Genomic DNA, 26,625 nt, shown 5'->3' on the forward strand with positions numbered 1-26,625 from the left:
TATTAAAAAAAAGGCCATATCGCCCAGCCCTAGGCTGAAGAGAGAGGCAGAGGCGTGTGGGCGTGTTTAGGGGTTAAAATTCGTGCCTGTAGGTGATTCTCTGGGTGGGGGTGTGTCACTGATGTCATTAATACTCTTTTTTTCTAATATTTTCGCTATCGACCGGGAGTGTCCCAAAGATTGACTAGTCGATCGCAATCATCTGGTAGGCGACCCCTGCTCTATGGTAATAAAAAAAAAAGGTGTAAAAGGTATAACTCAGAATTCCCAAAAAATAAAAAGGAAAATATTAAATTTGAAAAAAAACACATTTCATAGAGTTTTGGTGTTGACATTTTCATGTACAATTACTAATGCTAATCAGCGGCATGTATATGGCATATTCAATATAAGTTAGAATCGAGCTAGCGCATTTTGAGAACTAGAAAGTGGGGCCTTAATTTTAAGTTTTTTCTATCTGGCATGCTTACTTTGTTGGAATGGCATATTGCAACATTACCTAGAGACAATCCACTCTTGATACGTCTGTTTGCCTTCCAAGTACTTGAGTTAGTGCTGAGTCTGAAACCGAACGATACATCAAGTGTAGATATTGGTTTTATTTTTGTTGTTATCATGTTTATTTTTTTTGCTTATGGGGGAGCCACTTGCTAGCTCATCATTGTAAATAAGAAGGTGTTCTCAATTTATCTTTCCTGGGTAAATGAAAAGATAAAATCTGAATCTGTATTAGGTTGGTCCCTATGAAAGTCCAGAATTCAGTACCCCTCCATAGTTGAGATACTGTACATCCATGCTATAGCATAACTTCTCAAGACAGGGTTCAATGCAACACTGGCATGAAAACCAAAGTTCAGAACATTCGATCCGTCCAATGAAAACTAACTATTCATTAATTTTTCATTTTAGTTTATCAATGCTATTAGTTAAATGTCTTCTGTCTTCATTGGAATGCTTGGTCGGATACATGTGTTTTCCAGTACTAATGCAAGTAATACTTAAAAAAAAAAAAAAAAAAGTAAGTTCAGACATCTGCAAAACCTGAAAGTGTAATGGAAATAGTCATGATAATTGTATAATTCTACACTTGCACTAGGAAGTAGCGGCTGTCATTTATTTTAGTCCTTCACTGTTAGCAATTATAGTTTCTTCACTTTGTGTTACTAACGTGTACTAGGTGACCAATGTTCTAATAGGGAAAGAAAATGATTAGAATGAGTATGTGTGGAATAGTTCCTTTGGCATTGTAGTTTTCAGCTTCCCATCTTTTCTAGTACTCAGTACAAAATGCGTCTGTACATTTTGATTGCACTGCAGTGCGTTTTCGCCCCCTCAGCTCCTCTTAAACCTCCTCAATCTCCTCAGCCCCGGTGATTGCGATTTGGCACCTCCAATCACATTGTCTTCATCTGGAAATATTTCTGCCGCATTTGGCGAGATGGGGATAAAGGAAGAGGAGAGGCTAAAAACACACCCTGTTGTGTGAATCCTAGAGAAGGCCTTGAACCCTGCCATTCATCCCTTTCACTTCATCAGCTGAGTCTAATTGCCAGAGAGGACAGAATACCCAGGGCCCAATTGTTCTTTATCCTCTTTGGAGCTTCTGAGGCATGAAAAGCGAAAGGCCTGCTTTTGATCTTTTTTTGTTAGTTTTTTTCTTCTTCTATCATCCCCTACTATCCTCTCCCTTAGACTGAGACTCTCCTTTCAGACTGTGCCCCCTTCTTCATCCACACTAAATAATTATCAAGCTCTGCTTCATCAAATAATGGTGGATATGGGAGGTCATGATGGGGAGGGCCAGAGGTCCGCAGGGGTTGCCTTTAGGACGTTGCGGCGCTCCCAACTCATCTCGGAGGCATGCTTCTTTGCGGTTACTACCTTTTATATACCTTGACCCCGGTTTTCGTTTGTCTGTCCTAATGAGACCCTCTCATGCATCCCCAGCAATAGAGGTCTTGCAATGGCAGGGTTGCGAGGCCAAAGTACAATGAGACGCAGCGCTGTGCTCAGACAAGAGCGCATCTGTGCTATCTTATTAAGCCTTGGAAAAGAGCTCATGCGTCTCAACGTCCCATAGGCACTGAGAGCAGGTCTATTGACACCTACTTGTCCTTTGCGGTCAACACCTTTCAGAGAGCATGCAGGCGCACCCGCACTCTTAGAAGTAATTCTTCGTAGAGTATTTAGCTAGGCAAAGTGCTTAACTTGCTTGGGGTGGCCTTGCAACGCCTTGGAGGAATAATGCACTTTTGTAAAGATGAAAAAACTCTTTGGAACTACAGAAATGACAAGCAGTGTCAAAGAACCCAAACCCCCACCCCCCCTTGACAAAAGCAAACATTTCTTGTCTCAAAAGAATGCAGGGGCGGCAACGTCTCTCTTAATGTTTTTTTTTTTAGGTTCACAAGCATGCAAATGCTTGTTCATGATTTATCTTTCAGAAATTGTTCGTGCACAACATGTTGTTTATTGTGTTGCCCCTAGGTATTGGCCTTGGCACTCATCCGCACTCAGAAATCTGTCAAAAGCTGACGACTGAAATGGCACTTAAAGCCCCCCGCTGATTAAAAAAAATGTGCAAGCACTAATAATGACAACGCCAACCTATCTAACTTGTGAACAAAAAGCGACAGCGGGACATATTATGAGTGGTGGAAAGTGACAAACAAAAACACAAGGAGCCTAACTAAAACCTTACAGCAATCATGTTAAGCACACCTAACATCTGAGCACTGAACAAGAACAAAGCAGAGCTGCTGTCAGTGTATCGATCCCCTCCTGAAGGCACGCACAGACACACATCCACAGCTCTGTGATTGCTCTCTCCCCCTCATACAAACCTCTAGCATCTAACTCTCCTCTCTGGTTGCTCTCAGAATGTTCCTATTGATCTGGTCTACTTTGCTGGAGTTAACTCGTTGATAAAACTGGACCGAGGGCTTTTATTGGCATGAAGGTGTTTGGATGGTTGGTAATGACATTGAAGGAAAACAATTTCAAAACATCATTTAGTCAAAGTGGTACAATTTGGAGACACCAGTTCGCCAACCGCAGGTTATCTGGCCATCTAGTGGTACTCTGACTGCCGGAAAGTCTGAACAAATGTTAGGCAATAGTTTTCTTTTTTTTTTTATTTAAAAAAGTTGGGATGCACAATACTTTTTATAAGCCAATACAGAAAACTTTCTGCTTCTCAAGACCTGTAACTAATTTATATACTGTTTGAATTAGGGCTGGGCGATATATTGATATATACGATATAGCGCGGGGTGGTCTCCGTGCGATATAGAAAATGACTATATCGTAATATTCGAGTATACGTTCTCACGCAGTAGCTTTTAGCTGCTGGCATTCAGGCTCTTCTCATTCTTTCCTGTTTCTCCTCACAGACAAACAGGCGCACAGTCTTACACACGTCACATACACGCCCTCGCCCAGCAGAGAGGTAGCGGCGTGGCTAACGTTAGCTGCTAACGTAGTCGTACGAGAAAGAAGGTGCGGATCTGGTAAAAAATGAAGGAAGACTTAATTCCCAATAAAAACAGCATCGTCTGGCGGTTATTCGTCTTCAAGTGGGAATATGTCGAACAGACAACCGTAATTTGTCAAGTGTGGGGGGAAAAAGCGTTGCTATAAAAAGTAGCATTACTGCTAATATGTAGCATCATTTGAAAAGTCACTCGCTAGAGAATGAAGGGCATTTCATAACCGTAGTAACATACCACATAGTGAAGGACGAATACTATTTGATTTCCTATTATGCAGCTCATTTTTATTTAATACTTAAATTGTCTCTGACAATCTTGCACTTTATATTTTGGAAATGACTTGAATGTTTGTGCCATTGCTTAATAACTTTAATAAATATACTTTTGGTCAATTGACTTAGTTGTGATTTCCCTCTCTGCATGAAAATTTAAAAGTAGCATATATGAATGCAGTATGAAGAAGAATGTTTTAATGTATACACATATAATCATCATATTGCTGTGATTATATGCATCAAGTGTTCATTCAAGGCCAAGGCAAAATATCGTAATATATATCGTATATCGCGATATGGCCTAAAAATATTGCGATATTAAAAAAAGGCAATATTGCCCAGCCCTATTTTGAATGTATTTTTAAGTGTAGATTTTGCACATTTGGAGGTAAGAAAAACTCAGGTTAGTTTAACAAACCGTGCCTGTTGACTTTTCCTGTCAAAATGATGGTAAAGGGCTGAATTTCCTGAATTGCCGATCTTTGATAGGAACAAATAAAGGTCCGGGGACCTTTATTTGCGGCTGGCATTGGGGTAGCTTTTTTAGCAGCAGGCGGCTTTCGAGACTTTCAAAATATTGTTATAGCGACACTGGCTTTTCGGGTGGCTGATAAGGTTTGGTGTGTTGAAGAACATTAAGCGCAAAAAACAAGCAAAATGTCTTCCTCTGAAACAGTAAAAAAAGGTCTCATATTATCGATGCAATGTTTGTTTACATGGAGCTGAGGCAAAGTTTTAACAGGCGGTTTACAGCACAAACAGGAGAAAAAAACAGGAGAAAAGGACACTTTATTAGCACAGTACAGGTAATCTTGTCTCCTTGGAGCATTTTTTTTTATCAGTAATAATCTCAGTAGTATATTTTTTATACTAAGTATTTAACATGGCGATGTCAGAATTCCTCATATCAGTCCAATACATTTTTTCGCCGAAAAGTTGTATTTGCATGAATTTGACATGTTTCTTTTGTAAAAGTTATTTAAATGACCAACTAGTTGAGACTGAACAAACAGCAAGCCAAGTACTGAACTCAAATGCCCATTAATTGTAAAACTGTTTATAAAAAAAAAAACAAAGTTGGTTAGTGCCAACTAAATGATTGAAAACCCATGTATTAGTTTAATATGGCTACATTTGAACATCCATGTATGTACACTTCATTTGTTTGATCAGCTTTGGGGGGAATTTATTTTTTATTTTTTTAAGTTTATTATTGTTGATGGGATAGGGTAATCTGAACTCTTATTTTACAATCCTTTTTAGTTGACATTGTGTAATCTTGAGTTGACGTACTAGTTGAGATTTCATAAACGACTAAGCTGGTTACAGAAAAGTAATGCACTCAAATTTCCAAAACATATTCATCAGTTGTGTATATATAGATCACCTAAGTCAAGTATAGAAACATTTGAACAATGTATGAAGGTACGTTACATAGACAATGGTAAAAAAATATATTTTCTTATGCGGTGACTTTAATATTGACTTATTGAACCCTAAAAAGTAAAAGTCTATTAGTGACTTTATTGATACAATGTACAGCATCAGTTTATATCCTAAAATCACAAAGCCAAGCAGAAACTCAGGACACTATGCCACGCTTATTTATATATTTTTTTTACCAATGATTTTGATAACACTATAAGTGGTCTACTCATAACCGACATTAGTGATTATCTGCCAGTTTTCACAATATATGATAGAAACTACAAGAAGAACATGGAAGACAAAAGGACGTTTTGAAGACTTTGCACAGAGAAGAGGATGATTGCTTTCAAAATTGAGTTAGTAAAGCAAAATTGGAACAATGTGTACAATGAAAATTAGGTTGATGAAGCAAATGAACATTTCTTAAACAAGTTCATAATATTTTGACAAACATTGTCCATGGAAACAACTCAGTAGAAATCAGAAAGAATAATCAACCATGGATGACGAAAGGATTAAAAAATGCTTGTAATAAGAAGAATACACTATACAAAAAATGTATTGCACAAAAAACTACAGAGGCAAAAAATAAGTACAAAAAGTATAAAAACAAGCTAACAAACATATTAAGATCACGTAGAAAAGAATATTACAGTGAATTATTGGACAGGAACAAAAACAATATGAGAGCAACATGGGGCATCCTCAACTCAGTAGAAATCAGAAAGAATAATCAACCATGGATGACGAAAGGATTAAAAAATGCTTGTAATAAGAAGAATACACTATACAAAAAATGTATTGCACAAAAAACTACAGAGGCAAAAAATAAGTACAAAAAGTATAAAAACAAGCTAACAAACATATTAAGATCACGTAGAAAAGAATATTACAGTGAATTATTGGACAGGAACAAAAACAATATGAGAGCAACATGGGGCATCCTCAATAGCAATATTAAAAATGGCACTAAGAGGGATTACTCCAATACTTCCTAGACGGAAACAAAAATGACAACATAAAAGAAGTAGTTGAAAGCTTAACAGAAAAATTGTAAGAAAGGATTCCAGACCCAGTACTATAGAGCGATATCCCATCTCCATGTTCCTCAGTAATGTGACACAGGAGGAAATAATTATAATCGTGAAAAAATAAAAATCTAAGACTTCAACTGATTTTAATGGAATTGATATGGAAACGACAAAAAAGGTTATTGAAGAGATCTCAGGACCATCAAGGTATATGAGTAACCTATCATTTCAAACAGGTAAATTTCCAAACAAAATGAAAATAGGTAAAGTTGCACCAATTTATAAGACTGGAAACAAACACCAATTTACAAATTATAGACCTGTTTCTTTACTTCCACAATTTTCTAAAGTCATTGAAAAACTGTTCAATAACAGATGACAGAGTTTCACAAACAAGGATGGAACAGTCGAAGAGAACCAATATGGATACAGAGATGTTTCAACTTCGATGGTTGTTGAAATGACATAAGAAATTACCAATGCAATACATAGTAAAACATGTGTGGTAGCAGTGTTTATGGATCTAACTAAAGCATTTGACACAATTAATCACAATATTTTAATCCAAATATTAGAACGATATGGCATCAGCGGGTTTGTCTTAAATTGGATAACAATTTATTTAAAGAACAGGAAACGTGAAGCTTGTTGAACACATCTACAGTGCTAAATATATCCTGTGGTGTACCTCAGTGATCAATATTAGGACCAAAATGATTCAATCTCTATATAAATGACATTTGTAAAGTTACAAATGATTTAAAGTTAGTATTATTTGCGGATGATACAACAGCGTTTTGTTCAGGAGAGAACACACAAAGGATAATACAAATAATAACAGAAAAAAATCAACAAATGAAAAAAATGGGGTAAAATCCGGGACTCAGGATCTTTCTGTGTGGAGTTTGCATGTTCTCCCCGTGAGTGCGTGGGTTCTCTCCGGGTACTCCGGGTTCCTCACACCTCCAAAGACATTCACCTGGGGATAGGTTGATTGGCAACACTGAATTGGCCCTAGTGTGTGAGTGTGAATGTTGTCTGTCTATCTGTGTTGGCCCTCTGATGATGTGGTGACTTGTAAAAGGTTTACGCCGCTTTCTGCCCGAATGCAGCTGAGATATATGCTCCAGCGACCCCCCGCGACTCCAAAAGGGTCAAGCGGTAGAAAATAGATGGATGGATGGATGGATGGATGGTTTGTGTAGAAAAAGGGGAAATAACTACAAAAGTTTACTTCATTCATTAACGGTGTTACAAAAAAGATCAGTTAGAATAATACATAATATTGAATACAGACAACATACAAACACGTTATTTATTTAATCAAAAATACTGAAATTCCCCGACATAGTGAATTTGCAAACAGTTAAAATTATACACAAAGCAAACTATAACCTGCTACCCAAGAATATACGACAATTATTTTCAAAAAAAGAGGATAACTATAATCTTAGAAAAAAATTTAATTTAAAACATTTGTATGCGCGTAAAACACTTAAGACCTTTGGTATATCTGTATGTGGAATTAGATTATGGAATGGATCAAGCAAAGCAATCAAACAATGTACTAACATGATCCACTTCAAGAAACTCTTCAAACTTAAAGTGTTTACAAAGTACAAAGAAGAAGAACCATGAAAAACATTCTGAATTTGTTTAATCCATCCATTCATTTTCAAAATGATCTTGCTCATCTCACCATATGAAATGTAACTTACTTCACAGGGTATTATTTATGTATTTATTTATTTCTATTGTGATTACATATAGAGTATATTGTGAATAAATTGAGAACAGGAAGTGAACACAAGTTTCAGCAACTGTTATGTAAAAGAAAAGGGGTAGGATTGAATAAGCTCTGCTTCTTCCTACTCCTTTTTGAACATGTTAAAGAGAAACTGAAAATTGTGATGTACCATGTTTTATGCTTGCATGTTCAAAATAAACACAAACTCAACTCAACCCTCAATTGATTTCAATAGTAATCAATTATACAATTTATAAATAAATCACACCTATACATTTTGTCTGTTTTAAGGAGAGCTTGGCAATTTTATTCCACTTCTTCATAGCAAAAGTGTTTTTTCAAATGCACACATTGACTTTAATATTGGTTTGATTTTGATATTTTGAGCATTAATTGGAGCAACCTTTTACTATGGCAAATCCTAATCATCCTATTAATTTGATGTTATTTTGTAAATATGATTTAAGTCTTCTGTGAGAAACTTTTTCTGTCAAAAAATGTTTCCAAAAGTGCTTTTAGCACTGTCATGTTCATAAAAATCCATGTGGGAGGGTCTGCTGATAAGTAAGCCATCTGTAGCGTCGCTGCCGAATGACATGCTGTAAAGTGAGATTTGAGAGTGTGGAGAGACTTGACTTGACAAATCTTGGCACATAACGAGACAGAAGGGAGTAACAGCAGAAGTCTGTCCAGAGATAAACAATTAGATTTGTCCCTGAGGTAAAGGCCAGGCACAGCAAGGACTCTCAGACTAACAAAATCAATATGGCTTCCAGTAAGACTGCTCTGGGCGAGAAGAATATTGAGGTTATCGTTGCTTTCTTACATTAACACTGAAACATAATCAGAAGTAATTATTGCAAAATAAGAAATCTTTATGTTTACTAACATAAGATGTATACAACATTTAATAGCCCATTCATGTTGTCACAAATCCTATTACACCTCAATAATTACAGTTCCTACCAAATCACCTTTGCATTACACTTTGTTATTAAAGGGCTACTGAAATTAGATTTTCTTATTTAAACGGGGATAGCAGGCCCATTCTATGTGTCATACTTGATCATTTCGCGATATTGCCATATTTTTGCTGACATGATTTAGTAGAGAACATCGACGATAAAGTTTGCAACTTTTGGTTGCTAATAAAAAAGCCTTGCCTTTACCGGAAGTAGCAGACGATGTGCCCGTGACGTCACGGGTTGTAAAACTCCTCACATCCTCACACTGTTTATAATGTGAGACTCCAGCAGCAAGAGCTATTCGGTCCGAGAAAGCGACAATTTCCCCATTAATTTGAGCGAGGATGAAATATTTGTGGATGACGAAAGTTAGACTGAAGCACAAAAAAAAAAAAAAAAAAACGCGACAGCTCCAGGCGGCGGCAGTGGGACCGTTTCAGATGTAATTAGACACATTTACTCGGATAATTCTGGAAGATCCCTTATCTGCTTATTTTAATAGTGTTTTAGTTAGGGGTGTAACGGTACACAAAAATTTCGGTTCGGTACGTACCTCGGTTCAGAGGTCACGGTTCGGTTCATTTTCGGTACAGTAAGAAAACCACAAAATATACATTTTTTGATTATTTATTCAACAAATTTGCTAAATATTCCACCAAAATTATTTTTCTTAGTGGAATCTTTCATGTGAAGTAATCGGAAACTTGGATAGGTCAACAATTCATAATAACATTGATTTTGATTCAATATTATGTTTTGAGCAATGACCTTGGTTCAGAGGTCACGGTTCGGTTCATTTTCGGTACAGTAAGAAAACCACAAAATATACATTTTTTGATTTATTCAACAAATTTGCTAAATATTCCACCAAAAATATTTTTCTTCGTGGAATATTTGATGTGAAGTAATCGGAAACTTGGATAGGTCAGCAATTCATAATAACATTGATTTTGATTCAATATTATGTTTTGAGCAATGACAGTTTAAAAGGAAAAAAAAGACAGCTTTGTTTTATTAGTCAACGTTGCAACTTTTTCAAATTTACATCTAGCCTTTAAGCTTTTTTATTCAACTTTTGTTTATGTTTTTGTTTATTTTAATAGTATTTTTAGAATGTACCGTGGGCCTTTAAAACATTAGCTGTGGTCCGCAAATGGCCTCCGGGGCACACTTTTGACACCCCTGCTATAGGTAATAAAAAATTAAATATGATAAATCTATGGGTAAAAAGCAGAGCCTGGCGATCGACGCATGCGCGTTTATCATAACGCTCTTGCTCCCTCTGTCTCTGCCCCTCCCTCACGAATGCTGCTGCGCTCACCACTTTTTTTTTTTGTTTTTAACCCCTTCTTAACCCTGAATGTACATGGAAAATAACCGCATTTCTAACTTAAAATGCCGGACATTCGAGGCATTTAAGAAACTTCACCTGAACAGCTCCGCAAAGAGGAAATATCCCGTGAAAAGAGGAGGTGTGGTCAGTCTATCTACCAGTCGTTGCTAGCATACCGTGTGTTGTTTTTTTTTTGATTGATTGAAACTTTTATAAGTAGATTGTACAGTACATATTCCGTACACTTGACCACTAAATGGTAACACCCTAATAAGTTTTTCAACTTGTTTAAGTCGGGGTCCACGTAAATCAATTCATGGTGCCTCGGTGTGTATTGTTTACCCAACGTGCGGTGTGCTACTTAATATGTTCGTGTCGGTCGGTACACCTCCAAACCGAACCGAGACCCTCGTACCGAAACGGTTCATTACAAGTGCACGTACCGTTACACCCCTAGTTTTAGTGAGATTGTAAAGTCATACCTGAAAGTCGGATGCCTGCGGTGGAAGCCAGTGTCTCTCCGAGAAGCCATTGGAGGAGCCAAGATCACAGGTTCCTTTTTGAGCTGCAGTAGGAAGTCGCATAATCCACTGAAGTCTCCGGTAAGAGCCGACTTAATATCACAATTTTCCCATTTAAAAACTTGCTGGTTGACGTAGAGAAACATGTTCGCTTGACCACTCTGTGTTAAAGCTTCACAACAAACAAAGAAACACAGGTTGTGTTTTGGTGCTAAAGACAGCTGCAATCCACTGCTTTCCACCTACAGCGTTATTCTTTATAGTCTCCATTATTAATTGAACAAATTGCAAAAGATTCAGCAACACAGATGTCCAAATTACTGTGTAATTATGCGATGAAAAGAGACGACTTTTAGCTGTGTGTGGTGCTGGGCTAATATGTCCCCTCCAACCCGAGACGTCAAAAACACGCGTCATTATTCCGCGACGTTTTCAACAAGAAACTCCGCGGGAAATTTACAATTGTAATTTAGTAAACTAAACCGGCCGTATTGCCATGTGTTGCAATGTTAATATTTCATCATTCATATATAAACTATCAGACTGCGTGGTCGGTAGTAGTGGGTTTCAGTAGGCCTTTAAAGCTAAGCCTGAGGGTTCCATTTTTTTAGGGATGTAACAATATAAACATTTGATATTACGGATATTGTGACCCAAATTGTCACTTTGATTATATTCATCACGGTATTGTTGAATGTGCCCAAAAAGCACTTAAACACAAAGTAACATCTTTGGATCAAGTTATTTTTAAACAGCTAAAATAAATAGACACACTGTTAGAAAAGCCACTTGTTTTAGTGTTTCGTGTTGTATTCTTCACTGATAGTGTTAATAATTAATTTATAATTATTTAAGTAATTGAATAATCTCTCTAGTTCGATTACTCGAGTATTTCAATAAAACAAACTTGATACCCTCAATGTGTATTTTAGGGAAAATAGCTGAAGTAATTAAATATTTTCTACTTGCCTTAACCTTTTATTCTTTTTGTCTAATGAAAGTACATCACCAACTAAGGTTTGGCCGATAATACAAAATAAATGCGTATCACAATAGACACAATCGATGTCAATATAACATGCGTCCAATAAAATATTCAATATATATTTGTTTTTGAGTTGGAAGAACCAGAAATTTATAAAGCAAAATTTGTTTCAGTAAATCACTTTTGCTTTGGGAACCCAAAAAACACGATACAGGAAGTGTCACTGAGCAATGGGAAGGACATGCTAACAGCCAATCACGTAACCGTATCAACTAAGGAGTGTTACAACTTTCCTGCTGTTCGGGTTCCCAGTCCTAGTGGACGAGCCCAGGAGAGACGTTCCCTCCAGGGCCGATGATTTTGTCAGGAGTAACACCCTTCACTTAACCCGACAATGGACTGCTAAGCACAGCTTTTGGGTCGGAATGACAAGGCCGGCGATTATTGACAATTAGGTCGCCTTTAATCTTATTTCTACTGGACACAATTGGATACAACCGGACACGTTCGCCAGTCGCCACTACTGCTGCAAGCTACCGCATGTTCTTCTCACTCTTCTGCTCACTCACTGACGTCACTCACCCGCACACAGCCATTCTTAAAGGAGCACACACACAAATGCTATTTTCAAAACACGAGTGTGGTGGGGCCATCTTTCTGCATTGCTGTGGATTTATTGCATGGAGTGAGGAGAAAAACGGTGATATCTTGATGTATCAACTCATTAACAGAAGCTTTCCTTTAGTTTTATTGGTTTTAATGCAGGCTGAGCGGTTTAATGAGTAGCTTCCCAAACTCCTCTGTGTATGTTCAATAGCTTATACATTTCTGCCAACTAGTGTCTCGAATCTGCAACGGCCTTCAAATATACTTAAATTATTTTACTACCTAGCCGCACTTATCCCATTTTGCTACCAGACACTCTCTCAACTGATAATTAGCACCCTTGGTAAGTTGGAAATGTATTTACTGTATTTATTGGCAGGCTTAAATATGTCCATGAAAAGTATCAATAATTATCAATTGCGATCAATATAAAAACGTATATTGTGTTATAGTTTTAGGCTATATCGCCCAGCCCTATAAATTATTTCACTTGACATTTAACGTGTGTGGGGGGGATCTCTCTGTTTGCTGCCACACAGATCATGGCACCCATATACCACTGTTTTTATGTGAACTCTCCTAACAAATTGCCCCATTTGTTGAGGTTTACCTGACACATGAAATGTGACGAATTGGGGGGGGTTGGACTATCCACTTTAGCGGCCTGATGTCAGATTTTTAAATATTGTGAAATGTATTTCATGGCAATGCAAACTTTGACCACAGTGTCAGTTGCTATGTAGATTGGCCCTTTTCATAATTTACAGCAGACTGCATTTAATGATTTATCCCACTTTTCGTCTCGCGAGAGGTCCACCCAGGGAAGGGGCCATATGAATCCCTTCACTACTGTATTGTGGCGGCCTTGTAGAAACTACGTCCTCATATTTCAAAGTTCTAAGCACGCCATGCGGTCCATATTCTGTCAATTTGTTCTTTCAAAGCTTTTTTGTAAACAAATTATTCGATTAGTTCTTGTAGTCTTAATGCACAGCCAACAAAGATTTTATAATGGTTCTTCAAAGCTATCAGCGTAAGAGGGCATAACCTGCAATTCTATTTGCAAAATTGAATACCGGTAGCTTAGTTAATCCGATGTCAATGTGTTTATTACAAGTTTAGTTTTGGGTGTGACATTTGTAATGAAGAAAGATGTTAAAGTGTTGTGTATTCATTTCAGCATGTATGCTAGCTAGTGAGCGATTAGCGTGCTAGCTTGGTTCCCCAAGAAATGAGCAGTATAATCGTGAGGTTATCAAAATACGGTTATCAATCACGGCTTTACAATAATTTTAGTTTGAAATGGCAATACTAAATGTCATTTATCATTAATACCGGTAATTATTACATGACTGGCCAGTCTTCATGGAGTGTAGCCCCACTGCAGGCTTAGTCCAAACTTTCAGGTCTAATCTAACATCTCACCACATGTCCCAGCAGGCTTCACAAGGGGTAGCACTGCCAGGACACAGAGTGTGAGGCTCACAGTGGCATTGAAAGAAAAGTCAACAAGACACGGTCATGGCTTTTTGGGTGGGAGTGATCGCAACCCCCGTCTGTGCCGAGAGAACCTGTCCTCTGAGATATGTCTGACCGTAAAGGTGTGAGTCTGTGCTTGTTGCCACGTTTCCATTGAGACAGTGACATGACACCCCAGTGGGCTTGTATCTGTCGTGGCCTGGACCACCACAAGCATTTGGGGATGTGACCTGACCATCACCTGGGCTCAGGGGGATTGGGTAGGAACTGGTCTGATGACTTTTGACAACTTTGCAGTCTGTCATCTCGGCCAAGAGAATAACATGAAGGAAAAAATCCACAAGGGATTTGCGGCAAGGAATTGTTTGCTGGACCATTGTATCTTTTCTACTATGCTCTTTCTTCCAGTACAATTAATGAATGAAATATGTCCTTTTCAGAATGGATGATTTTTTTTCCTATGGAATGCTCATCTTCAATAGGGTCACAGGTGGTTGATACCTTTGCTTAAAACTTTTGTGTTATAGCAACTTTAGGATATTTTCACTCAATTCTATGCTGGATAGTGCTTTATATGTAGTTGAGGATATTTTGACAAATATCCACCCCAAGAAAGTAAAGACGTTGAGGGTGCGTTCACACTTGAAGTTTGATATTCAGGTTTGCAACAAAAGTGACAGACATTTTTTTTACTTGATATTTACTTTGATGCGGTTAACTTAGTATTTACATTGCAATTTTGTCCATGGTCCCAAAGGATGTGCAGTAAAAACATGCTTAAAGTAAGGTCTCATTTCGGCAGCTTTTGTTACATAGCTGAAATATTACAACCAAATTGCTGTCTCCTGGTTCTTTATAGATGCTACATTGACCATCTTTGATATGACATGCGTGAAAAATGTTTTTATTCTTCGTGGAAAAAAACAGGTAGTGGAAAAACAAAGTTGGTTGCATGAACAAAGGCACTCTGTAACTAAGCAACGCAGGAAGTTATTGTTGATCAGTGGGAGTGACAACTAACAGCCAAACAAGTAAGTGTATCAACTATCAAGTTTGGTTGCGCTGTCTTGTCTCTCGGTTGAATCGCTCCATTAAGTGGAAAGAGAAACTTAAAGTGAGTGTTCCACAGAGAGAATACATTTTAGATAAAAAAGGAAAAGTCACCCTGACAGTGTGGCAGATTTTTTTTGATTTTTTTTTTTAAATGGACCGTAGTCAGACCAAGGCAAAACCTTATCCGCGCGCACCCTTGAGTGCAGCGAGCACTAAACCTGTAGGAAATATTTTTTCTCAGGTCTCTGTGTTGACATTTTCACAGTTTGCAATGTTTTGTTTTATTATTAAGCATTTCTTATATAATTCCTTGTCTTGCAGCTTATTTTTAAGAAGTTGTGATTTTAGAATCTTGTTTACCAAGCTGTGTCGTCATTTGCCTTCATAGGATAGCTGAGGGAATTCTAATCAGAGGACCGTTACATTTACAATAATGTTTACATTTATTTTTTTCATAATCAACTATCGATATCGCCTGAAATATAACGCTTTTACTGTGATACAGTTTCCAAGCATATCTCAGTCCTGGTTCCCACTTTACCCGACAAACCAGACTCAGTGGAAAAGGTTTTTCTAACCGCAACACACATGGTTAATGTGAATGCACCCCTTAACGTAGAGAATATGGAATAAGTGAAGAACAACATGAAAATTCAACACAGAATCAAGACACTAGCTGACATTTTTTATAGAAAGCCTTCCACTGATGTATAAAACTATCTTTAATGATTAGATACATAATCAGAGACATCATAGTAATCCCAATGTAATAAAGGCTATTGTTGGTATCACCTGATATTTTGTCAAATGGGATGGCAAATCTTCTGCATGCGTGCTCCACCAAACCATCCCCCCCGAGACATGCGTGTAGCATTATCTGACGAACTAATACAGAAGCTTCCATGGACAAATCTGTGCTTTCTTCCTTTTCAGCCTAAAAGAAAAGGGATTTTGAATGGAGTGGGTGATTCTTTATGCAGAGACGAGACGCGACACCTTCCAGACAGTGAGAGATGGCAAGCCCTAATAATACAGAGCTATACAATGGTTCTGACAGGCGAGCAATAAAGCAATCAGGGTCCCAGGCATTCCAAATCTCTTTACCGCCCACCTCCTAACTGACTGAGAGATGGACGGCTGACCTGTGGGCTGTCAATCATGGGGGGATACCTGCTGTAGCCTGATCAGGGGGAGCTGAGGGGCACCAGTCCATCAGATCTGTTTTCACACTCCAAACACTAGTGTTGCAAGCATAACCACAGACACACAGAAAACCTACTGACTCACTCTTAATTAGGAGATGTGTGATTTTCATAGGTTGGGAGGGGGGTTGACTAGTTTGGTTTAAATGTGTATGGGTGTCTGAGATGATGTGAATGTAATCCCAGAGGGTGCGAGTAACCTTTTCCCTCGGTTTGGGAATCAAGGACTGATTTGTCATGCTGTTTTGTACAAGATCGAGGTCTTTCAGCAAGGCCTCCCAATGCGTGTTTCCTGTCCTCACTTCATGTATATGTGCCGTCTGATAGGTGGCCAGTACTGAGGTTTCCAAAGTTCATTAGCGGTCGGTATCCCATCCTAGCAAGTAGATCACCATAATACTGTGGTTAGTTAATGGCTTTCTGGTGTTTCCTCTTGAGTCTTCCCATCTGTGGGATGAATGCTAAAACTCCTCCACTGTTTTTATATCTCTCTCCCCCCCCCCCCCTTTTCCAAGAGGGAGTTGTGTGTTCTGATGCCGAGTATCGACAGTTTGCTTTAGCCGTGCTGCAGCCAAGAATGAGCAGTCTGGCCACATGGACTCACATTAAAGAAATAACAGCAACATCACAAATAACGTGTCGATCTGACATTTTGTCTTCTGGATCTCTGATATTTTATTTGTACAAAGCAATCTGTGGCAGGGTTTTTACAAAACCGTTGTAAATATTACATATTTTATTGTTTGTAAGTTGTTAATCACTATGTCTACTAGAAGATGTGTACTGGTATGCCATAAGCATGATTTGTTACGTGTTTTAGGTGCAAAGTCATTGTCATGTCATGGACTAAATTGTATGATTGACTATGATGCAATTGCATGTAATTATAATGGAAGCTGTTAAACAAAGGAATAATAGTGTATTGTGTGTCAGAGAGTAAAAAAGGAACTTTAAAACAAATTAGTTATAAATTACCTAACTTTCTTCTATCACTTCTTTTGGTCATTTTTTTAATATAGGATAGGGTAGCCAATAAGACACAGCCAGAGGTGAGTGCTCTTGGATGGGGGAGGGTCCCACGGCAGTACCCGGTCAGTTGACCGATACGTGCTTTTATATCATGTTTACCAGAATTCAATTCACTAGATTGGTCGCTTCTCCTCCGTATAATTATCTTGAAGGCCAAGTGTGTTTGACATCTGTAAAGAATATGGATGGGAACTTATATAATCATGTTTCATCAAATATAATAAGGTTGTTCCCCCTCGGGGAGACTGCATAACACGCGGCACACTGGCAAAGCTTAACCTTTATTTACTATAACAATTTACAAAGTTAATACAGTTTGCGTCTCTTTCTTCCTCTCCATTTATCTTTTTTGTATTTCAAATGATCACTATATATATATATATATATATATATATATATATATATGTGTGTGTGTGTGTGTGTGTGTGTGTGTATGTATTGTATTTAAAACAATTGTGTTGTTGATAATACAAACCCTGTTTCCATGTGAGTTGGGAAATTGTGGTAGATTTAAATATAAACGGAACACAATGATTTGCAAATCATTTTCAACCCACATTCAGTTGAATATTCTACAAAGACAACATATTTGATGTTCAAACTGATAAACATTTTTTTTTTCTTTTTTTTTTTTGCATATACCATATTTTTCGGATTATAAATCGCTCCGGAGAGGCGGGGCGTGCTGGGAGCGACGCAGCCGCAATCTAATTCAGGTGCGTGGCTCACACACCAGGAAATGATTAACATTTCTCCTTACGCTGCATAAAAGCAGAGAAGGAGAGATTGGAGCAGAAGGAGTTGGAGAGCTTGCAGCAGCGCATGAGAAGCGAGAGCAACCGACAGCCACAGACGAGGACGACGACGACGACGACGACGACAAGGGCTGAAAGAGCGGACCGTGAGCGAGAAGTGGAGGAAGAAACTGAAAAGCGATCCGAGCTGCAGACAAGTTTATTTGGAAAAAATAAAAATAGTCAAACCACCTAAAGCGATGTCCTTCCTGGGTGGTCCATGGAACCTGAGCGACGACGGCAAGAGTCGTTCACATTTGGCGCCCAACCTGGCTGGACCACCGGAGGCGGGGGAGGATGATCCCCTGTGGGCTCTCGTGGACGCTCTCACGCAGCTGGCAGCAAGCAGCCGTCAAAATTGCCGACTCCTGCAGACGCTGGCGGACAAGGTGGGGGGAGGCGGCGAGTGCCCCCCCCCCCCCCCCCCCCCCCCCCCCCCCAAAGAAGTAGCGGAGGAGCACCAGAAGGGAGACGGCAGTGCAGATGAGGTGCCCCCCCCCAAAGAAGTAGCGGAGGAGCACCAGAAGGGAGACGGCAGTGCAGATGAAGTGCCCCCTGCTGAGGAGACAAATGCACAGCCGGGGAAGCGTGCAGCTGAAGAAAAAGACGAAGAAGAACATATTTATGTTGATGAAGTTTACGATAAAGAAGTTTATGATGATGAAGAAGAAGAATTTTATGTTGAAGAAAAAGTTGAAGATGAAGAAGTTGAAGAAGAAGAAGATGATGAAAAGGATGAGGGAAAAGACAAATAAATGGTTGTGGCTGACTTCACCAGCGGCGGAAATAGAACAGGCGACAAAGAACAAGACTGGCGGCACCGGTGTTCATGGCGGTCTTCACTTCACGTTCCCGGGAAAAAAAGTGGGGGTAGGATCACCCGGCTTGTGTGTGGCGATTGATGACTGTGGAGAGGCGGAGCTTACGGCAGGGCAGGGCACGCTGAAGCCATGCCCAAGATGGCGGCAAGGAGCCAGAGAATGCGGCGGAGCGGAGAGGCGGGGCATGCCGGGAGCGACACCGCCGCAATCTAATTCAGGTGAGTGGCTTACACACCGGGAAATGATTAACATTTCTCCTTACGCTGCAAAAAAGGGGAGAAGGAAGAGAGATCGGGTCAGAAGGAGTTGGAGAGGTTGCAGCAGTGCATGAGAAGCGACAGCAACAGAGAGCCATAGACGAGGACAACGGCGACGGCGGCTGAAAGAGCGGACCATGAGCGAGCAGTGGAGGGAGGAGCTGAAAAGCGATCCGAGCTGCAGACAAGTTTATTTGGAAAAAATAAAAAGAGTCAAACCTGCTAAAGCGATGTCCTTCCTGGGTGGTCCATGGAACCCGAGCGACGACGGCAAGAGTCGTTCACACCAGCATCTATGATGGTATGGGGGTGCATTAGTGCCCAAAGCATGGGTAACTTACACATCTGTGAAGGCACCATTAATGCTGAAAGGTACATACAGGTTTTGGAACAACATACATATGCTGCCATCTAAGGGCTGTCTTTTTAATGGACGCCCCTGCTTATTTCAGCAAGACAATGCCAAGCCACTTTCAGCATGTGTTACAACAGCGTGGCTTTGTAAAAAAAAGTGCGGGTACTTTCCTGTACGCCTGCAGTCCAGACCTGTCTCCCATCGAAAATGGGTTGCGCATTATGAAGCGTAAAATACGACAGCGGAGACCCGTGACTGTTGAACGACTGAAGCTCTACATAAAACAAGAATGGTAAAGAATTACACTTTCAAAGCTTCAACAATTAGTTTCCTCAGTTCCCAAACGTTTGAGTGTTGTGAAAAGAAAAGGTGATGTAACACAGTGGTGAACATGCCCTTTCCCAACTACGTTGGCACATGTTGCAGCCCTGAAATTCGACATATGAAATATAAGAAAAGTGATAAAGAATAAAAAAAAATGTGTTTATGACTTTGAACATCAAACAACTTGTCTTTGTAGTGCATTCAATTGAATCTGGGTTGAAAAGGATTTGCAAATCATTGTATTCAGTTTTTTTTACCTCTAGCACAATTTCCCAACTCAAATGGAAACAGGTTTAGTAGAAGTAAATATTATTTATTATCAATAGTGTTATTTCTATTGGTATTTGTATTGCTCCATTTGTAGTTTAATAATGCTCATTGTCATTTGTGTGTTTTTTTAATATTTACTTCACTAACTGATTCTTTATCACTTTTCGCGTCATATTTGTATATATTGTAAATGCTGATGTTATTGTTGTGTAGGTGTCTCTCTGTCTTATCCCCGCAATGTCCACATCATTTTTTTTTTTCTCTTTCTATCTCTTCCTGCTCCCGTTTGGCTGCAGCAAATAATAATATAAATACATTTAATAAAGTCAAATACAAATAAGGAAACAAGAGAAAAATTCCCACACTTATTTTTTATAAAGTAAATCTGTACGGCAAATATGGGCATTTACATCAACAATATGATTTGCCTGAATAGCTGGATAGAACAAAAAAAAAAAAAAAAAAAAAAAAAGAGTACGGATGGGTATCGAATTTGTTACTTTTTTGGTACTGACCCAATTTGCCCGTGCTACTGGGCACCGATTCACGTAAAATCCAACGGTGCCATGTATCGGTACCTGGGTTGCATGTGTCGTCCCGCCTGGTTGAATACTCAGCCGTTTCTTCACACTTTGGCACTTGGCATATAATCCAGCAGCACTTACCCTATTAACACTTTATTGGGCGCAACAAAAACAAAACACACCATAAACTATACACTACTGCCATCTAACGTCTTGGGCTTGCAAATGTCATAGCTACATACTAAAAAATGTGATAATAAAACGAGACGTAACAACCGGACAGTAGTTACCATAGTCAGCAAGTTTTTAAACATTGGCTTTTTCTTATTTTATTTTTTTCACTACCAAAAGCTATTTTTATTTATTAACACACAAATAGTACCAAAACTTGGTACAGTTTCTGGGAATTGGTACCGTATCGGTTCAAATGTGACCAGTATTAGGAGTGTAATTTTGTGGGCAATCTGATTCCTGGGGTGTCAATTTCATTCAAAATCAGTTCTCGGTCTTTCAAAATGGGTTACAAGTTAAAAGCTCTTTCAGGTTGGATGGAGTCTGCCAAGAAAACGTGCCTTTAAAAATTGTTATAGAAAAAATGTTAAAAAAAAAAAAAAAATGTTTATATTATGAACCGATTTAGAATTAGGATTATAAAAATTGCGATTCGGATGTGGATCAATTTATTTGTATTTATTTTTTTATTTTTTTTGTGCACACTGACATGATACCCATTCTAGTAAAGAGCAGAGTTACAATGTATACCGTCACCTGCTTTATGGTTAGACACAGTCTCATTATAATGTGCGGCGGGAAATCAGTAGTGCCAAATCTATATGTGGTCATCCAAATGTATTTGTCAGCCTACCACCCTTAAAAATTGTATAGTAAACACTATACTACAACTTTTACTATCTGTTTCAGCGCTGCCTTACTTCCCTCTTCTGTGCATCCCTATGTCTAAAAACCCCGTTTCCATATGAGTTGGGAAATTGTGTCAGATGTAAATATAAACGGAATACAATGATTTGCGAATCCTTTTCAACCCATATTCAATTGAATGCACTACAAAGACAAGATATTTGATGTTCAAACTCATAAACTTTATTTTTTTTTGCAAATAATTTAGATTTTTATGGCTGAAACACATGCCAAAGTAGTTGGGAAAGGGCATGTTCACCACTGTGTTAAATCACATTTTCTTTTATCAACACTCAATAAATGTTTGGGAACTGAGGAAACTAATTAGGGGACCGAAAGCAATGGATGTCGAGCGGGTCTAACATGATACTGTGAAAGTTCAATCCATAGTGGCTCCAACACAGCCGCGAGAGTTCATTTCAAAGCGGATCCAAGACAGCAGCGAGAGTCTTGTCCACAGGAAACCATCCCAAGCGGAGTCGGATCAGCATCGTAGAGATGTCCCCAACCGATACACAGGCGAGCGGTCCATCCTGGGTCCCGACTCTGGACAGCCAGTACTTCATTCATGGTCATCGGACCGGACCCCCTCCGCAAGGGAGGGGGGGACAGAGAAGAAAAAGAAAAGAAGCGGCAGATCTACTGGTCTAAAAAGGAGGTGTATTTAAAGGCTAGAGTATACAAATGAGTTTTAAGGTGAGCCTTAAATGCTTCTACTGAGGTAGCATCTCAAACTGTTACCGGGAGGGCATTCCAGGGTACTGGAGCCAGAACGGAAAACGCTCTATAGCCCGTAGACATTTTTGGGGCTTTAGGAATCACTAATAAGCCGGAGTCTTTTGAGCGCAGATTTCTTGCCGGGACATATAGTACAATACAATCGGCAAGATAGGATGGAGCTAGACCGTGTAGTATTTTATACGTAAGTAGTAAAACCTTAAAGTTACATCTTAAGTGCACAGGAAGCCAGTGCAGGTGAGCCAGTATAGGCGTAATATGATCAATCAATCAATCAATCAATGTTTACTTATATAGCCCTAAATCACTAGTGTCTCAAAGGGCTGCACAAACCACCACGACATCCTCGGTAGGCCCACATAAGGGCAAGGAAAACTCACACCCAGTGGGACATCGGTGACAATAATGATCCAGTGGGACGTCTGTGACAATAATGATTATGAGAACCTTAGAGAGGAGGAAAGCAATGGATGTCGAGCGGGTCTAACATGATACTGTGAAAGTTCAATCCACAATGGATCCAACACAGTCGCGAGAGTCCAGTCCAAAGAGGTTCCAACTCAGCAGCGAGAGTCCCGTTCACAGCGGAGCCAGCAGGAAACCATCCCAAGCGGAGGCGGATCAGCAGCGCAGAGATGTCGAGGCGGATCAGCAGCGCAGAGATGTCCCCAGCCGATACACAGGCAAGCAGTACATGGCCACCGGATCGGACCGGACCCCCTCCACAGGGGAGAGTGGGACATAGAAGAAAAAGAAAAGAAACAGCAGATCAACTGGTCTAAAAAGGGAGTCTATTTAAAGGCTACAGTATACAAATGAGTTTTAAGGTGAGACTTAAATGCTTCTACTGAGGTGGCATCTCGAACTGTTACCGGGAGGGCATTCCAGAGTACTGGAGCCCGAACGGAAAACGCTCTATAGCCCGCAGACTTTTTTTGGGCTTTGGGAATCACTAACAAGCCGGAATCCTTTGAACGCAGATTTCTTGCCGGGACATATGGTACAATACAATCGGCAAGATAGGATGGAGCTAGACCGTGTAGTATTTTATACGTAAGTAGTAAAACCTTAAAGTCACATCTTAAGTGCACAGGAAGCCAGTGCAGGTGAGCCAGTACAGGCGTAATGTGATCAAACTTTCTTGTTCTTGTCAAAAGTCTAGCAGCCGCATTTTGTACCAACTGTAATTTTTTAATGCTAGACATGGGGAGACCCGAAAATAATACGTTACAGTAGTCGAGGCGAGACGTAACAAACGCATGGATAATGATCTCAGCGTCCTTAGTGGACAGAATGGAGCGAATTTTAGCGATATTACGGAGATGAAAGAAGGCCGTTTTAGTAACGCTTTTAATGTGTGCCTCAAAGGAGAGAGTTGGGTCGAAGATAATACCCAGATTCTTTACCGTGTCGCCTTGTTTAATTGTTTGGTTGTCAAATGTTAGAGTTGTATTATTAAATAGAGTTCGGTGTCTAGCAGGACCGATAATCAGCATTTCCGTTTTTTTGGCATTGAGTTGCAAAAAGTTAGCGGACATCCATTGTTTAATTTCATTAAGACACGCCTCCAGCTGACTACAATCCGGCGTGTTGGTCAGCTTTAGGGGCATGTAGAGTTGGGTGTCATCAGCATAACAGTGAAAGCTAACACCGTATTTGCGTATGATGTCACCTAGCGGCAGCATGTAGATGCTGAAGAGTGCAGGGCCAAGGACCGAACCCTGGGGAACTCCACACGTTACCTTAACGTAGTCCGAGGTCACATTGTTATGGGAGACACACTGCATTCTATCAGTAAGATAAGAGTTAAACCAAGACAGGGCTAAGTCTGACATACCAATTCGTGTTTTGATACGTTCTAATAAAATATTATGATCGACGGTATCGAAAGCAGCGCTAAGATCGAGGAGCAGCAACATAGATGACGCATCAGAATCCATCGTTAGCAATAGATCATTAGTCATTTTTGCGAGGGCTGTCTCCGTCGAGTGATTAGCCCTGAAACCGGATTGAAAGGTTTCACATAGATTGTTAGACGCTAAGTGTTCATTTAACTGCTCCGCAACAATTTTTTCGAGGATTTTTGAAATAAAGGGAAGGTGAGACACCGGTCGGTAGTTTACCATGAGGTCAGGATCGAGGTTAGGTCTTTTAAGAAGAGGATGAATAACCGCTTTTTTGAATGCTAGGGGAACAGTGCCCGAGGAAAGTGATAAGTTTATAATATTTAGCACTGATGGACCTAATAATACAAAGAGCTCCTTGATCAGTTTCCCAGGAAGAGGGTCAAGTAAACATGTTGTTTGTTTTATTCCATTTACACGTTGTAACAATTCCTCTAATGTTATTTCCTCAAAACGAGAGAAACTATTTTGGAGGGCAGTATCCGCCGTATATACAATCGTGTCAGTGTTAATAGAACCCCGTTGTAGCTGGGACGCATTGTCTTTAATCTCCTTTCTAATGACTTCAATTTTCTTACTAAAGAATTGCATAAAGTCATCAGCTGAGTGGGTGGAGCTACTGGAAGGAGTCCCTTGTTGGGTAAGCGATGCTACCGTACTAAACAAAAATTTAGGATCGTTTTTATTACGGTGGATGAGATTTGAGTAATAATTAGCTTTAGCTAAGGTAAGCATGCGTTTATAAGTTATTAAACCATCACTAAATGCTTGATGGTGCACCTCAAGTTTAGTCGTGCGCCATTTGCGTTCCAGCTTTCTGCATAATAATTTCTGAGCTCTAGTTTCTTCTGTAAACCACGGGGTGCGCTTTTTTGGAGCCTTTTTTAACTTTAGCGGTGCTATGTTATCAATGGTTTCGCGCAGGGCGTCGTTAAAGTTGTTAGTGAGGTTATCAATAGAGCCCACATACTTTGGGAATGGTGCCATTACCGAGGGCAGTAGGTCAGCAAGAGTTGTCGTTGTGGCCGTATTAATGTTGCGGCTGCTATAGCAGTTATTATTATTATTAGTTTGACGAACATGCGTCTGAACCTCGAATTTTATAAGGTAATGATCGGACAATACTTTAGTATACGGGAGTATCGTAACTTTGGAAGCGGTGATACCCCTGACAAGCACTAGGTCTATCGTATTACCGTTGCGATGCGTGGGTTCATTTATTATTTGTGTGAGACCACAGCTATCAATTATAGTCTGGAGCTTTCAAACTTTCAAACTGATCAAACTTTCTTGTTCTTGTCAAAAGTCTAGCATCAGCATTTTGTACCAACTGTAATCGTTTTATGCTATATATGGGGAGAAAATAATACGTTACACTAATCGAGACAAGACAAGTCTTGCTGTCATATTTTACGCTTCATAATGCGCCACAAATTTTCGATGGGAGACATGTCTGGACTGCGGGCGGGCCAGGAAAGTACCCGCAGTCTTTTACTACGAAACCACGCTGTTGTAACACGTGGCTTGGCATCGTCTTGCTGAAATAAGCAGTCCATGATAACGTTGCTTGGGTGACAACATGTTGCTCCAAAACCTGTATGGACCATTAAGCATTAATGGTGCCTTCACAGATGTGTAAGTTACCCATGCATTGGGCACTAATACACCCCCATACCATCACAGATGCTGGCTTTTGAACTTTGTGCCTATAACAATCCGGATGGTTATTTTCCTCTTTGTTCCGGAGGACACCACGTCGTCAGTTTCCAAATGTAATTTGAAATGTAGACTCGTCAGACCACAGAACACCTTTCCACTTTGCATCAGTCCATCTTAGGTGAGCTCGGGCCCGGCCAAGCCGGCGGCTTTTCAGGATATTGTTGATAAATGGGTTTGGCTTTGCATTGTAGAGTTTTCACTTGCACTTACAGATGTAGCGACCAACTGTAGTTACTGACAGTGGTTTTATGAAGTGTTCCTGAGGCCATGTGGTGATATCCTTTACACACTGATGTCGGTTTTTGATGAGTGATCAAAATTCCGTAATATCATCGCTTACGTGCAGTGATTTCTCCAGATTCTCTGAACTTTTTGATGATTTTATGGACCGTAGATGGTAAAATCCCTCAATTCCTTGCAATAGCTCGTTGAGAAATGTTCTAAAACTTTTCTACAATTTGCTTACAAAGTGGTGACCCTCACCCCATCCTTGTTTGTGAATTACTTAGCATTTCATGGAAGCTGCTTTTATACCCAATCATGGCACCCACCTGTTCCCAATTAGCCTGCACACCTGTGGGATGTTCAAAATAAGTGTTTGATGAGCATTCCTCAACTTTATCAGTATTTATTGCCACCTTTCCCAACTTCTTTGTCACGTGTTGATGGCATTAAATTCTAAAGTTAATGATTATTTGCAAAAAAAAAATATTTATCAGTTTGAACATCAAATATGTTGTCTTTGTAGCATATTCAACTGAATATGGGTTGAACATGATTTGCAAATCATTGTATTCCGTTTATATTTACATCTAACACAATTTCCCAACTCATATGGAAACAGGGTTTGTAGTTC

At 39.5% G+C, this 26,625-nt stretch overlaps 1 protein-coding gene and 1 pseudogene across 9 annotated transcripts in view; one reads left to right on the top strand and one right to left on the bottom strand.

Annotated features, from left to right (window-relative positions):
• Nucleotides 1–26,625, bottom strand: part of LOC133548841 (uncharacterized) — an 88,821-nt pseudogene that overhangs the window by 19,002 nt on the left and 43,194 nt on the right.
• LOC133549401 (protein enabled homolog) overlaps nt 1–26,625 on the top strand; it is a 170,580-nt gene that overhangs the window by 14,886 nt on the left and 129,069 nt on the right. Inside the window, exon 3 of one of the 9 annotated variants that reach the window (XR_009806071.1) lies at nt 15,848–17,477. The exons of 6 other annotated variants lie outside the window; for them this stretch is intronic. Coding sequence is in view for 2 of the 3 variants with exons in the window: in XM_061894776.1 (XP_061750760.1) it covers nt 17,918–18,135 (218 nt within the window). In the remaining variant the exon portion in view is untranslated. Of the gene's footprint in view, nt 1–15,847; nt 17,478–17,917; nt 18,320–26,625 lie in introns of those variants that run through there. 2 more of the 9 variants (XM_061894776.1, XM_061894777.1) reach the window with 2 other exon arrangements.

Source organism: Nerophis ophidion, linkage group LG03 (genome assembly GCF_033978795.1).
Source record: "Nerophis ophidion isolate RoL-2023_Sa linkage group LG03, RoL_Noph_v1.0, whole genome shotgun sequence".
NCBI classification, from domain to species: domain Eukaryota; kingdom Metazoa; phylum Chordata; class Actinopteri; order Syngnathiformes; family Syngnathidae; genus Nerophis; species Nerophis ophidion.